The sequence below is a fragment of the Ustilaginoidea virens genome, chromosome 4 (assembly GCF_000687475.1).
Source record: "Ustilaginoidea virens chromosome 4, complete sequence".
Taxonomy (NCBI): domain Eukaryota; kingdom Fungi; phylum Ascomycota; class Sordariomycetes; order Hypocreales; family Clavicipitaceae; genus Ustilaginoidea; species Ustilaginoidea virens.
The window spans coordinates 2,956,109-2,969,877 of NC_057319.1; the positions used below are offsets into that span (position 1 = coordinate 2,956,109).

At 54.9% G+C, this 13,769-nt stretch overlaps 4 protein-coding genes across 4 annotated transcripts; 2 read left to right on the forward strand and 2 right to left on the reverse strand.

Annotated features, from left to right (window-relative positions):
• Window positions 1-2,798: 2,798 nt before the first annotated feature.
• On the reverse strand, window positions 2,799-4,409 carry UV8b_05260 (uncharacterized protein; the record flags this gene model as incomplete). The annotated part of the gene is made up of 1 exon (XM_043142758.1): window positions 2,799-4,409. One exon carries the CDS (start codon window positions 4,407-4,409, stop codon window positions 2,799-2,801), a length of 1,611 nt encoding a protein of 536 aa, XP_042998692.1.
• Window positions 4,410-5,768: 1,359 nt separating this feature from the next.
• Window positions 5,769-7,985, forward strand: UV8b_05261 (uncharacterized protein; the record flags this gene model as incomplete). Its single annotated transcript, XM_043142759.1, has 2 exons — window positions 5,769-5,826; window positions 5,890-7,985. 2 exons carry the CDS (start codon window positions 5,769-5,771, stop codon window positions 7,983-7,985), a joined length of 2,154 nt encoding a protein of 717 aa, XP_042998693.1.
• Window positions 7,986-9,282: 1,297 nt separating this feature from the next.
• Window positions 9,283-10,559, forward strand: UV8b_05262 (uncharacterized protein; the record flags this gene model as incomplete). The annotated part of the gene is made up of 3 exons (XM_043142760.1): window positions 9,283-10,005; window positions 10,190-10,308; window positions 10,382-10,559. 3 exons carry the CDS (start codon window positions 9,283-9,285, stop codon window positions 10,557-10,559), a joined length of 1,020 nt encoding a protein of 339 aa, XP_042998694.1.
• A 1,350-nt stretch (window positions 10,560-11,909) lies between these two features.
• On the reverse strand, window positions 11,910-13,304 carry UV8b_05263 (uncharacterized protein; the record flags this gene model as incomplete). Its single annotated transcript, XM_043142761.1, has 3 exons — window positions 11,910-12,266; window positions 12,371-13,158; window positions 13,256-13,304. The coding sequence occupies 3 exons, from the start codon at window positions 13,302-13,304 to the stop codon at window positions 11,910-11,912; spliced, it is 1,194 nt and encodes a 397-aa protein (XP_042998695.1).
• Between the last annotated feature and the right edge of the window lie 465 nt (window positions 13,305-13,769).

Consider the following 13,769-nt stretch of genomic DNA (forward strand, 5'->3'; position numbering starts at 1 on the left):
GCGGTTGGTTGGCATGAGGTAGGTAGTAGGTAGGGATGGGCATACGAATCCACCAGCCCCGAGTCTAGACGACGGCCTTAAGGCCGTTGATACGTTGCCAGAGTGTCCACTGGCCGGCCTGGCCTAGCCTTGCCCAGTTGGTCTTGCCCAGTTGGTCTTGCCCACTGGCTCGCCCACTGGCTCCGGTCGCCCACCCGAAAGGAAAAGGCTTGGCGGCCGCCCTGTGGATCGCCTGAGGCGCCGTCGTAAACCCGAGGGCCCAAGCTTCTTCACCCAGCCGAGACTCGCCCGTCCGCCCACCCATCCCCATGCCTGTCAATTTCCTGTCAAATCTCTGTCAAATTTCTTGTCAAATTTCTCTCGGTGGACTCCAGGCTTGCCCCCCCCCCCCCCCCCCCCCCCCCGCCCCGTCGACTCGCAAGCCGCGGTCGGTTTGTTTCAACGAAATAATCAGACTCCCATTGTCTCTATTGAGACCTCGCCCCATTCTTCCCCCTCCCGACTCCAAGGCTGTTTCAGACGACTCAACCCCCGGCCGACGATCCCCGCCCCAGCCGTCTACGAGAACCCTTTCCCCCCTTCACCCTCTGGCTCATAGGGAGGAAAAGACGCCGCCCTGGAAGGTGTGCAGGTTGCGCGGTTGAGCGCGGCGCTGATTGGCGGGCGGCCGACACGTAACCCGAACTCGCCCTCCAGACTCCTCGACTCCTCGACTCCTCGATTCGGCTCGCCCGTTTGCAAATCCCGCCAGCAACTGCGCCGTCCTGGCAAACTATGTACTAATCCGTCGACAAGTCTTGCGCGCCCTCGCCGTCCAAAGACGTCTCTAGACTCGCTAGCTCGCCGCCCCCCAAGCCCCAAGCCCCAAGCCTCAAGCCTCAAGCTCCGCTGGGATGGAAGCTGCCGTTGGAGAGCCTCGAGGCTCGAGTCCTCGACTGCGGAAACGAAAACCAAACCCACGTTGAACCCCCCCCCACCCCCTACCCATCGTCGTTTTCCCATCCTACGCGACCCGCGTCGGAATTCAACACCCCGCTCTTCCCTGGCTGATGAGCCAAAAGTCTAATGGTGTCCATGCCATTCCTAAGACGGTCTCCAGTTGAAAATTTCCGCCAGCATGGAACCGACCAGAGTCGGGCGCAGCCAGCCCCGGCTCGGGGAAAAGGGTAGCTTCGTCCCCCCCCCCCCCCACCGGACCCAGCCCTCCGTGGACGAGTGCGTGCCGTCGCCCACCGATGGGTCGACAAAAGTTTGCGCGGGAGAAAACTTGAAGCCACGTGGCCCGTGTCGGACGACGAACCTGGGACTCTGCAGAGGCAGCACTTGCAACCGAGCGAGCTCGCGCTGCATGCGGAGGCTGACGTCGACGTGGGCGACATTTACGGCACGTTCGACTGTCATCCAGCTTCCTGCAGATATATAGTAGATGCTGGTCTGGAGGATATAAGTCGTGCATCAAGGCTGGCAGAGCCGCTTTACACAGACGTGGCCTTGCAAATCGACCGTCATCCGCCCGAGCCACGCAGAAAAGCTGCCAGAGGGACAGAGGGACCTTGCCCATGCATGTGAGGCGATTCAGACAGTCCGAGCCGGCAAGAAACCACAAACGGCAGAAGATCTAGCGCATTTATTTGAGAGCCCCTCAACTCAACTCCGGCCAGGTTTATTTTTATCCTCGTCTCTGATTGGCTTCCACCGGCGCCAGGGTCGCTACGTATCCGCCGAAACGGGCCACGTGGATTATCCTCGACGCCCTGGGGAGCCTTGGGAAGCCCCGTCCAGACTGCCAGAACGCGCGGCGGCCCTGGCTTGCTTGATGTGGCATCGTGATGTACCAGTTGCAAACGCATATCGAGGACACGCTTTGGGCCGCCTTGTGACTGCCGTGCTGGTCAACCTCTGCTGGCCACGACGCTTGGCCCGAATGCAGACAGACTTGTTCTGCGTACCCGGAGCGAGTCGGTCTTTCCGTCCGGGTCCAAGGTGCCCTAGTCCACGCCACCTGCTGCTGCCCTAGGGGGGGAATGTCATCGGGACTGCAGAGTGAATCATGATGACAGATACACCGCAGTGACGGGCTACCGGTCAAAGGGGGGGGGGGGGGGGGGGAGTAGACCACAAGAATCGAACCATTTCGCGGGACAGGGACCAGGCAGGGTGTCTGCATTTACTTGACTGCTCCCCTTTTCGAGATGGAGCTGCAGCAGCAGCATCCACATTCCGGGCTCAAATCCAGCTTTGACGTCGTATTTCCGCTTCGTTTCCAACAGACGGCATCTTTTCTCGTCCTGCTGGCTGATACATACGTGGGACGAGTGTCGGTCCATGTCCCTGAATCGAATGGAGGAGCCACCAAGCCTCGCACCCGATGAGCAAATGCGAATTCTCGACTATCCAACCATCGGAATTGAATTTAGTCGAATAGGAGTGTTTCCATGTGGGTGCCATGTATCCGCAGTATCGCTGCGACTGCAAAACACCGGTGACCGGCCCGTGGCGGTTGGAGTAACCTTGGGAGCCGCTCTGCGGTGATGCACCCCTGCTCACAACAGCTTCAGTAGTTGCAGGTACGGAACCAAAATCACCAGAGCGGCTGTTTCTGCGTTTCATCGACGGACCCAAAAGCGCTCCTTTGGGCATAGCCTGCGTCCATGGCAGGAGGAGTAACTGCCTGCCTTTAATCTGGCAAAGGCCCAAAAGATGCGGATGCGGGTTTGGATTTGCTCTCTCCTCTCCCCGGGCTGACATCCGGCTTTGATGCAGATGGTATCCCAACACGTGAAGCAGGGGCAAGCCATCTATAAATACTCCTTGACGGCAGCCCAAAAGGCCTCTGCGTCTTCAAACATGGGAAGATGTCCCGTATCCCGCACAACCTTCAGCACGGCTCCCTTGTCGCCCAATAACCCCCTGAACCCTTCCATGGCCTCGACCACCCCTATTGCGTCTCCCTGACCGACAACAAACATGCCAGGCACGCTGCATTCCTTCATCTTTGGCTTCAGGTCATAGTCCCACAGCGCAGTGCAGCTGTTTCTGAACCCCTCCACGCTGTTGGCAGCTACCATCTTGGCCATTTCCTCCGCGAGTTCCTTCTTATCAGCCGAGGCTGGGTGGAACCACCTCGCGACAGTCTGGCCAGCAAGTTTCCCCATACCCTCCCCCGAGTCTCGTTCTGCCATGGCGATGCGGTCCTTCCATGCCTGGGTGTTTGCCGGACTGGACGTGGTGTTGAAGTCGCAGGCGATGAATTTGTCGAGGCGCGCGGGATATTTCATGGCAAAGCTGAGCGCGGTAGCACCGCCCAGCGACACGCCGACAAGGGCGTGCAGTTTCGTGATTCGGACGGCATCGAGAACGTGGCGCAAGTCGTCTGTCAGCGTCTCAAGGGTAGCGGCCTCGGGCGGTTGGGGAATGGCGTGACGTCCGCGCGTGTCGTAACGCAGGATGCCAAGCTCCGGCCTGTTCCTCTTCAAGATGGAAACGAACGCGTCCCACATGTGTAGCGAGGTGAGGAGAGAGTTGGAAAAGGCGACGACGGGTGCTCGCGGGCAAGGGTTTCCTTCCAGGCGATAGGGTATGGCCAGCGAGTCCTGGGTGGTGACGCATGAAGAAATGACGGCTTCCGACCCGGCCTCTGTGCGCGTTTTACCGTCAGCACTTGCGAAACGGGCAGAGGCCGGAAGCTCAGACAGTGACGAGAGATCTCGTGGAGCTGGTCCAAAGACGTAGAACAGGGACCAGACCTGCCGGCCTTTCGAGGCAACACAGTGGTAAGGTTCTTTTTTCCTCCACGGCGCATCCATGGACGCTTGGTGTTCCGGCCCTCTCAGGCCATTCTCCTTTGCATAGTCGTGCAAACAAAGGTAGACCACCTCTTTCCCAGTACCCTCCAACGTCGACGTCTTGAGCAGCCGCGATCTCAGCCAGCCGGGCACCTCTGCCAGACTTTCCGAATGCTCCTGCGTGAACCACGTTTGGCAGTGGTCGCCATCGCCTTGGGAAGCCGTAGGGGTGATTTCCACAGCAACGGTGACTATCCCGTCGGCCTGCCGATCCGTCAGATGCTCAATTGGTGTAAACGAGGCCGATTGCTTGGTAAGGAGCAGATCGTACAAGTACCGCTTAACTTGGACCTGGCCAATGGTAGCAGCTTCTCTCAGCGAGCGGCGGGCGCGGAGGCTGGCATAAGCCTCAGTCTCCAGGTGCTCCATGGCGGTGACGTCGTAGACGGCCATGAAGGCTGGCTGGCCAGGGGACGCGGCCCTATAGCGGAAGCCGTTTGAGAAGATGTTTGACATGCGGAGGCGAGCTGGTCCATGCTCATTATTGTACCATTCATGGAACTGGGCGGGAGCGAGTCCCGGTTTGGGCGTCATGGTTACGAGGAGAATCCCAGGCGACGACATGGCGGAGGCTGGGGCGGCTGGACGAGGCTTGAGCTGCAGGAGCCGGCATCCGGGGTGTGTGAGGGCGCGATGAGGGTATACAGGCGAGTAGGCTTGATTCGAAACTCGGTGGATGTTGCTGCTGCTGCTGTTGCTGCGTCGGGACTTTCGACACTGGCGCACCCCGCAATCGACGCTCCTCTCCTCGCGTGCTGCATATTCGCACCAGACAGAATCTTGGATGTAAATGAGCCCACGAGAGGATAGGTATGTAGGAGGTATCTATAACCTGCTCATATACGCTATGACAATGCGGCGAAGGATAACAGCCTACGGTCTAGTTACTGCACCAGGTTAAGGATTGAGGTTGCGATATTTAATTGATCGATTGACGACGTAGCCGATACTCTCGCGAACATTGATGCTTTATCCTGATTGGTTGTGCGCGTGTGCTCGTGCTGCGTTTGCGGAGTACGTAAACAGAGCGGGAAGGGTTTTCGAACAAACCGGGAACGCTAAGCCTAAAAGAGAACTTGTTCCTTTGCACATATTTTGCCGCATTTTTCTTCCTTCCTGCTACTCTATACACATTTCTCCTTTCTACACTACCACACACATTATCACGACTTTTACCTACACAATGGCTTTAGAAGCAACCCCGATGCCCTATATTATCCCTTTATCTGATATTAAGTATGGATACTATATATCACAAGATGCAATTACTGCGATTCAGGACCCAACGTCTTGAGGGCTTTATATGCACTATTGGCAGTAAAAAACGCAATCCTTATACGACTTTAGTGGTAAATAACATATTACGATGCAATGCCGCTAAAGTCGTCATTATCGCCAATAGGCATAAAGTAGAGGCATTTACAATACTTCGCTGCATAAGACTAATTGCCCCTAGTAGCAGGAAGGAAGAGAAATGCGGCACGTCTCTACTTATAGAAAATATATGCAAAGGTACAAGCTCTCTTTTAGGCTTAGCGTTCCCGGTGTGTTCGAAAACCCTTCCCGCTCTGTTTACGTGCTCGTGTTTGCGTGCGCGCCCCGGAACGGCGTAACCCCTCGTTCCGATGCTCGCGCCTGTAGCCTTCTGCTACGCTCCATGCAACAACGCAATGTCAACCTTAATAGTTAACCTCTGCGGCAGAGCCTAACCATCATTTCTATACATATTAGAGTCTTTTGATACTAACTTGACCAATTCCACTAATTACAAAGACGCATCAAATTTATCTCCAATATACGCCGGCCCATAAAAATACCGAGTACAAAGCGAGGAGCTACTTAGCCTCGCCTTGCTCATTGATATACGTGCGGCAACGTATTGACGTCTTCAAGCATCATCCACACGCAAAAGGCCGAATCACGATGGCTGACCGCGATGACGAGATCCGCAGACTCCGGCTAGAGCTGGAGGCGGCCAGAGGTGAAGCTGACAGAGCTAAAGATGAAGCTGACAGAGCTAAAGATGAAGCTGACAGAGCTAAAGAACACCAACGCAATACCTCGTACGACGAGTACTTACGAATTTGCCACGAAGAACTCTTCATAACCCTCGAGGTGCGAGGCCAACTCACATTGACCGGGAGCGGGATAACCAATGTAACGGGCAAGCATTATCCACTCATTCTTCGTCCTTGGGACGGATTTCTTGACGAGCAGAGGCTGTGCCACGACATAATTACCGAAACTATCTCAGGCTTCCTTCTGCCCTCCAAACTAGATGTTCGTGCAATAGCGCGAACCTCGAACACAAGACCGGTCCACAGCGAGGAGGACCTCAGAATTTTTGAATATCTTGCTGTCGAAAAACCCGTGGAAAACATAATGTCCGTCTTTGGTCGACGTTCCCAAGAAAACCCTAACGGACGGGAGGTTGACTGCAAAGCAATCTGGTTCGAGAACCAACCCTCCAGTCTGACGGAACCTGACGATGAAGATGGCGACGAGGTTGTTTCTGAAAATGTGCAAGGGCAACCCGGTTCGAGGAAGAAGAGAGTGCTAGCTCGCAGAGGCTTGAGTAGAAAACGGCCAGATAGGTGGGCTATCTGTACCAGACTCTCAGGACAACAGTGCATCACATTCCCCTGCGAGTACAAAGCAGCACACAAAATACCCGTCGAATGTTTCCAGGAGGCCATGGGAGAAGAAGACTTGTTTACTCGCGTCATCTTGGGGGTCTTGAGCGATAAAGTCAGCAACGAAGATGAAACGAGTCTGCAAGGACAGAAGGAACTGCTAGTCGCCAAAGCTCTCACCCAAACATTTGATTACATGGTCCACCTTGGCACTAGTTATGGATACCTGACCGCTGGAAAATCTTTAGTTTTCCTACACGTTGGAGACGATCCTCGGGTCCTGTACTACTACCTATCCCAACCGGAGGCCGACGCCAAAGGTCCAGACGGGTCAATAGATCCATTTCACACTGGTGTCGCTCAATTGGCGGCGTTCTGCCTGCAGACTTGCCGGGACTCTGGTAAGCTTGAATCTTGGAAAGAACGAGCCATTCTGCAGTTGAAGAAGTGGCCGCAGCCATACGATGAGACGTGTGGTGCCACAACAGAGGAAGAATCACCCCAGTCAACGAGCTCTGGCTCCTCTTATACTCCGTCAATCACTGCTGCACAAGATCTTACAGTAGTGCTGCGGCGACGAACAAGAGCGTCATGCAAGCCCGACCTCGAGCCGGGCACCAACGACCCCAGCGACGATGACTCGGTTGGTGGTTCCAGTAGGCGGATTCGCGGCCTTCAACCGTCGCTAGTAGTGGAGCTTCCAGCTCCCAAGAAGCAGAAGGACGTCACATCAGAGAGCGATGAACCTGGAAGCAGTGAGGTGGCGGAACTCGAGGCTCGCCCTTATTGTACACAGGAGTGTATGCTGGGTCTGAAGAGGAATGGGCTCCTCGACGAGAAATGCCCGAATATGACATTGCATCACCGTGCTTCTAGAGACATGTCGCATCCCATCGATGCAGCCTGCCTCAGGGAGCTGATGCAGGAAGAACTGCGCCGGCCTGTCTATCGCCTGCGTTCCATAAAACGTTTGGATGGCGATGGAAAGTACGGAGCAACGGGGGCGCTTTTCAAATTATCGTCAAGCGATTATGGGTATACATTTGTTGGGAAAGGAACGTATGCTGCGGCAGTCGAAAGATTGCAGCACGAGGAGGAGGTCTATAAGCGCATTGAACCGCTGCAAGGCCGCTTCTCCCCCGTTTGCCTTGGCAGTATCACTCTGGACACGCCCTATATGTTGCCGGCGGCCGACATTGTTTACATGTTGCTCATGTCATGGGCTGGAGATGCGCTCACAGATGACGATGACGATGACGATGACTTCTTACCAGAGATGCCATGGGTTTCGGAATTGCTTCGTCCGTACGGCGTCATTCATAACGATTTGCGGCGGGATAACTGTGTTAAGAACCATGAGCTTGGACGGGTCATGCTCCTCGATTTCGATCTAGCATATATACTACCAGCGCCGCGGCACAGGCGAATAGACAAGCTGTCTCACAAGAGAAAGAGACGTCAAGAGAGAGAGACGTTTGCGCGACCCAGCAGAGCCAGTATCTCTTGAAAATGAGGAGCTGGATGCTACCGATAGGCGCCTGCCTAAATCAACAAAGGGCCTCTAAGGATTGAAGCTATTGAAGAATCGGGTCGGCTTAAGGGATCACTCCTAGTGGTAGATGCCGTATTATCTTCTATAGCAGAATCTCACCGCCTATCTTCCCTACATCAGAGTATTCCAACAGTATTTCGTAACATTGTACTCTATCCACGGTATATCGCGATTGCCATTTCTAAAGAGGCACTGAATTTGTCTACTGTGTACCAGCCTAGTGAAGATGCGAATCAGAAGCTGGTTGGTTGGTTGGTACTGAAGAATACCGAAAATGGCTGTTTCGCGATCTGGAAGCCTTGCGATTCTCATGGATGTATCTTTGAGTGTCTATTTCCTTTTTGAAAAAAAAAAAAAAAAACCGACTGGTTTTTTTCTCGCCATGGATGCTCTGGTGGATGCAACGAGGCTCGAAATCACACGAATATTCCAGGTGAATAACAACATGAAACGACAATTCAGGCTCCCAAGATGACAGAGCGGTGCAAGGTCGCCCACAGTCTCAATTAGAGGTTTATGCCGCGAATCAGAAATCTTTGGTTATAGTTCACTTGGAGCAGAATTGGTGTCAGTCTGAATGCATAGTTTGGCCTTGCGCTCACTAGGCCATCACTACAACAGGATTCCCCCCCCCCCCTTTTATTTTTTCTTTCTTTCTTTTTTTCTTGTTTTCTTTACTTTAGGTACTTTTCTATCTGTTATTTTCGTGCATTTATTTTTACGAATATGTCCGGCCACCACCATCAAGCAGGCGGTCTCAGCCATGCTCAGTCGCTCCTGCTCCTCGCAAGCTTCCAGACCTCGGATAGGCAGGAACGACACGACGAAATTGCCTGGCTGCTAGCGCGGAATCAAAATCTCGTCTCGAAAAACACATGACATGCCTCACGCGCCATGCAACCCGCAGCACGCAGCGTTGGCCCCCATATGCTGATGAACAAACTTTCTCCAACCCCCAGCCTTTCAGCAGATTGAATTGACGCTAAAGGTCCTGTGGGAAAGCATGAGTCGCCGCCCCAACAGGTGCCATTAGCTCGAGCAAAGATGGACGGCAGCAGACTTTGGCTGTACAGACAGACAGAGCGGGACCTTGAGTCCGCCGGACGGCCGCTTTCAAAACATGAAGCCTTTCGTCTCCTCCTCCTCCTCCTTCTTCTTCTGCTTGTTTCTTTTTTTGTTTCTCTTTTTTTTTTTTTTTTTGATTTTCGTCGACTTTGCTTCTCCTGGGACTTCGTGATAGCCCTCTGCTACCATGGCGAACCCTACCATGACGACTGATCAGTTCCTGCTCAGTCAACATCGGCGAGCGAGGACACGGGGAAGCTTCGACAGTTATGCCGTGCTTGAAGCTGGACAGCGTCTAGGCTCACCGCTCCTTTGCAGTTCGCATGCAACGGATATCGGGGAGTCGAAGCCCATCTACTCTTGTCTTGCGCTTATATTGCTGTTCAACCTCCCCCGTGAACTGCAAGTCATGGTGCTCTCCCATCTCAGCTTTGGCGACATTGAACGCCTCCGCCGCACTTGTCGCTTCACGCGTCAGCGTATTCCCAAGTCCCTGGTATACCAGCTCTTTCCCGACATGGCAGTTGCCTTCTACTCAACATGTTACGTCTGCCTTGATCACGACGCCAGTGGGAATTCCATCGTCGCTGCAAGGAAAGACCATCCGAGACGGCCCATGGCTAACCGTTGTGTTCGGTGCGTGGCTCAAAGCAACAGCTTCATGGTTGGGCGCCAGTACCTTCTCGCCAGTCGGCGAATTGCTTGGTTGTGCCGATGGTGCGGGTACCCAGTTGTAGGAGAATCCGCGAGGAACCAGCCCGAGTTCCACGTCGAGTGTTGGCTTCGCTACGAGCGTAGCTCGCGCTTATATGCTGTCGTAGGCGTTGTGCAGTGGTTAATGGCCATTGCTTGCTCGGGGATATGTTTGGAAATGTTCAAGGACGAAGCTCGCATTTCAGCCCCAGCCGCTGTACGTTTGCACCGTCATTGTCTCTGCAGCACTCTCAATGTTTGATTTCTCCGTGTTTGGACAGGGTCCCATGGCTAACCAACAGATGACCTAGGTTAACCTTGTCGCTTGTTTCATTCTCCTAATGCTTAATTTGCTTCGAGGACCATACATAAAAACATATCACTGGTCTCTCCTCTTGGAGTTGGCCATTATTGGGTGCTGGCTTCCCCCATTATGCGCTTTGAGAGGGCGCATGGATCGGTCTTCATCTCCTGCGAATAGGGTAGTCGACCTGGCACTCGTTCTTGTTGTGCTTAACATGTGAGGCTCTCAGGCGAAACGGCAAGGAAGAAAAACAAACAAAAGTACAGCTTTCTGACGCGTGATTTTCTAGGATGATGCGGGCCGTCAACGTGGCTGGCAATGTAATCCTGTACTTGGAGTACATGTGGTGGCGTCGACGCAAGCCAAACAATCACTGGTTAGAGAAACTCGTGCACTACTTGACCTTCTTTCTCGTTTTATGGACGTATCCGAAGAGTATCGAGATAGAGCACCCGTTGTGGTTCTAAACGAGGTATGCCGATGCGCCGGGATGCTTATTGCAAGGCTACGTTTTCAAACGCCCAATACGCCATTAAGCACTCATGTCAAGCAAGGTCGTGGCATTTTCGAGTCGAGCTAGAGATATTCGACGGGCTTTTCAGAGTGACTATCTGATGTAGCAGGTCACCATTTTGCCACCTACACAAGCTAGTAAGACTAAACTAAAACTATCAAAGACGCACATCGGAAATGGCTTGGCCGTCATGACCCCCTCTCACAAAACCTAAGGCTTCTTCTCCTTTAACGCCCTGCTAACCTGACAGGCGACACCAACTTGACCCCATGGTCAAAGAATATCCATGATTTCATTTGCTCCTCTCGGTCTTTTTCCAGTTCTTGACCCAGCTGTATATTCCAGGCCGCACAAACAACTTCTCGAGGACTTGCTTTTCCACAGTACCAGACAGACCGCCGCCGATAAAACATGGTCCATGCCTGATACCACAAGTCTGCTTGGGAATCGCTGACAGCCAGCCTGAACTGATCACCAACCTTGTCTTTGTTCCTTGGTATCTGCATCGGCGAGGTGCACGCCAAAGAGTCCAGGTTCAGCCATGTCCAAGTAAACAGTGCGCCAAAGAAAAAGTAAAAATGAAAAAAAAAAAAACCTAATAAAGGCGCGGGTCACGGGATTGCATCAAGGTCCCAGCAATGGTATTTGAATTCTGGTCCCCAAGATCCTATCCGGCTTGCGATTTTCGCTTTCTATTGTTGCTGGGTAGTGCCAGAGTCCGAGTTTGTATGGCGCTATCTAATTGAAGGCTTGATTTGGACTTGTCTGCGCGGGCCATCTTTGTTCCATCTTGAGACCAACGGAGAAGACTCTCTCGCTGAATAATGGTCCCGGTATCGCAGTTATTGATACTCGGATAAAGGGCAGCGAGGTTCTGCTCGTAAGGAATGGGACGCCGTAACGGGACGAGTAACGAGTATTTACTGCCAAGCACACGACATTCTCTAGTGACAGCAACATCAACCGTATCAGATACAGACGCGGTGGCACGTTTCATAGCTTTGACAGGAGCTGTTTACATGGTGAGGCTCGGCATCGAGCATGCATTCCGCAGCCGCAAAAAGACACCACACTGAACAACCAACTCCTATTTAGCAGCTGGAAAGACGCAGCGCAGAACAACGAGATGACACACTCCATACAAACCTGCAGAATCCAGTCCATGTACCCATGCTACGAGAGCCGGGAAGGATATACGCCCTGCCAACGCTTTTCCTGCTTCGGCAAGGGTTAAAAAAAACAGCAGCACACTCTGTCGGAAAACGATGGCAAAGTCTGCCGACCAAAGACGAAAGGCCCGCTGCTATTTGACGCCCTTTGTCGACGAGCCCGTCGCACTTGGACTCTGCGGCGCGCCGCCCCTTCTCCCCCCGAGAGCGCGAAAGGCAACAGTCGCCAGGTAGAGGGCGGCAACAGCACCGAGAACGGTGTAGTAGGCCACAACAAACGGCATGCGGCTGCCGGCTAGCCGCAGGCCCAGCGCGCCATTGACGACGCCGAGGACGATGATGGCTCTGCCGTACCACACGTGAGCGTGGCTGACGGCTCCGCGCCTCTGATGCGCGACGTAGTGCCGGTGGTGAAGCCAGCCCAGGACGGGCTGCAGACCGACCAGGCAGCACAGGATGATGCCGAGCCGCGTATGGGCCTGCTTGAAGAACTGCCAGAGCACCCGGGGTCAGCGTTGGTCTCGGGGGGGGGGGGGGAGGGGGGGGAGGGGTGCAAAAATACAACGCAAGGAGGAATGAGGCAAAGGAGACTCACCAAGCCCGTGCGGCTGGCGAGGACGTAGCCGGTCCCGAATCCCGCCCACATGAGGGCAAACACCACGAGCTGCCAGCTCATGTGCAAGATCCAGCTGCCCAGCCACGGCATGAGCAGCGACCCAACGGGGAACCCTAGCAGAAACACGAGCGTCATGATGACGCCGTGCGCATGGAGCAGCGCTTCATTGGGGTTGCCATTGGCGACAACAACGGCGCCCGGTCTTGATGCCGAGCCCCCCGTTCCTGCGATTCCGCCGCCGCCGCTCACAAAGGGATTGGCATCGGACGGGAGCGCCGCCGCGGCCAAGTCGACGCTAAACTGCTCGTGGCCGTCGTGATAGGCTATCTGGGCCGAGGGACTGGCCGAGTCGAGCGAGCGGCCGTCCTTCCACGCAGAAAGCCACTGGCTGGACCCGCCGGCCCCGAGGCCCGAGCAGTTCCGGCAGCGCACATTGGCCACCATGGTGCCGTCAAGCACGCCCGAGCCCTCGAGGAGCTCTACGCCCTGTTTCGCCGCGTACGTGGGCGCGACGTGGCCCCGGCCCTGCCTGGTGCTCAGCGTCACGTTGCCCCTGCCGTCAGCGTAGACGACAAACATGTCCGCCCCGGCCATCTGGGACCCGATACCCAGGCCAACCCACTGGTACGACGTCGGGGCGCGGATCTGGAAATACACGCTGTTGGAGCCGGCCGCCGCCGCCGCCGCCGCCGCCGGGGCCGCACCCCATTGGAAACAGGTCTGGCCGGACACGGGGCAGCGAGAGGCGGGCTGGGCAAATACCGGCACTTTTTTTGTTGTTTCGCATCCCGTCAGCACAGGTCGCCGAGCAATGTTTCGGGTCCGGGGCTCACGAAAAGGAAGGGTCCGGGATCGAGTCCTCACTGAGCATCAATCCGGCAGCCAGGGCGGCGCTGCTGTGGCGGGTTAGCATGGTAGCTGAGGCTGCCAAGCTTTGGCTGGGGCGTATTGTATTGTCGGGTTCTGCAAATCGCGCTTTGTTTGGTCTTTTGAACGGCACCACAACCTCACAGTTGAGAGAATCAGCGCCCTTATCACTGTCCGCCGAGCCATGCGCTGCCCATCCCATTCCCCCCTTCCCCCCTTCCCCCCTTCCCCACCTCTTCTCACCTTTTTGTCGTCCCCCTGGATCCCGGCCACGCAAGCTCCTTTCTGTTTAGACTCGGCACTTTGATAGATTGGGGTTGCGTTTCGAGTTGTTGGCCCAGTCGAGCTGATTCGATGGTCGAGACGGGTGGGCCCGGCTATTAGTGGAGCCTGAGGCGCTAATCAGGTCGACGTCATCAACGCGCCTGGCCAGACGTGTTTCATCTCGCACGCAAGACTTCTTAACACTAAACCCCAAATGGCTGGCGCCGGAGTGCATGGCTGCATGTTG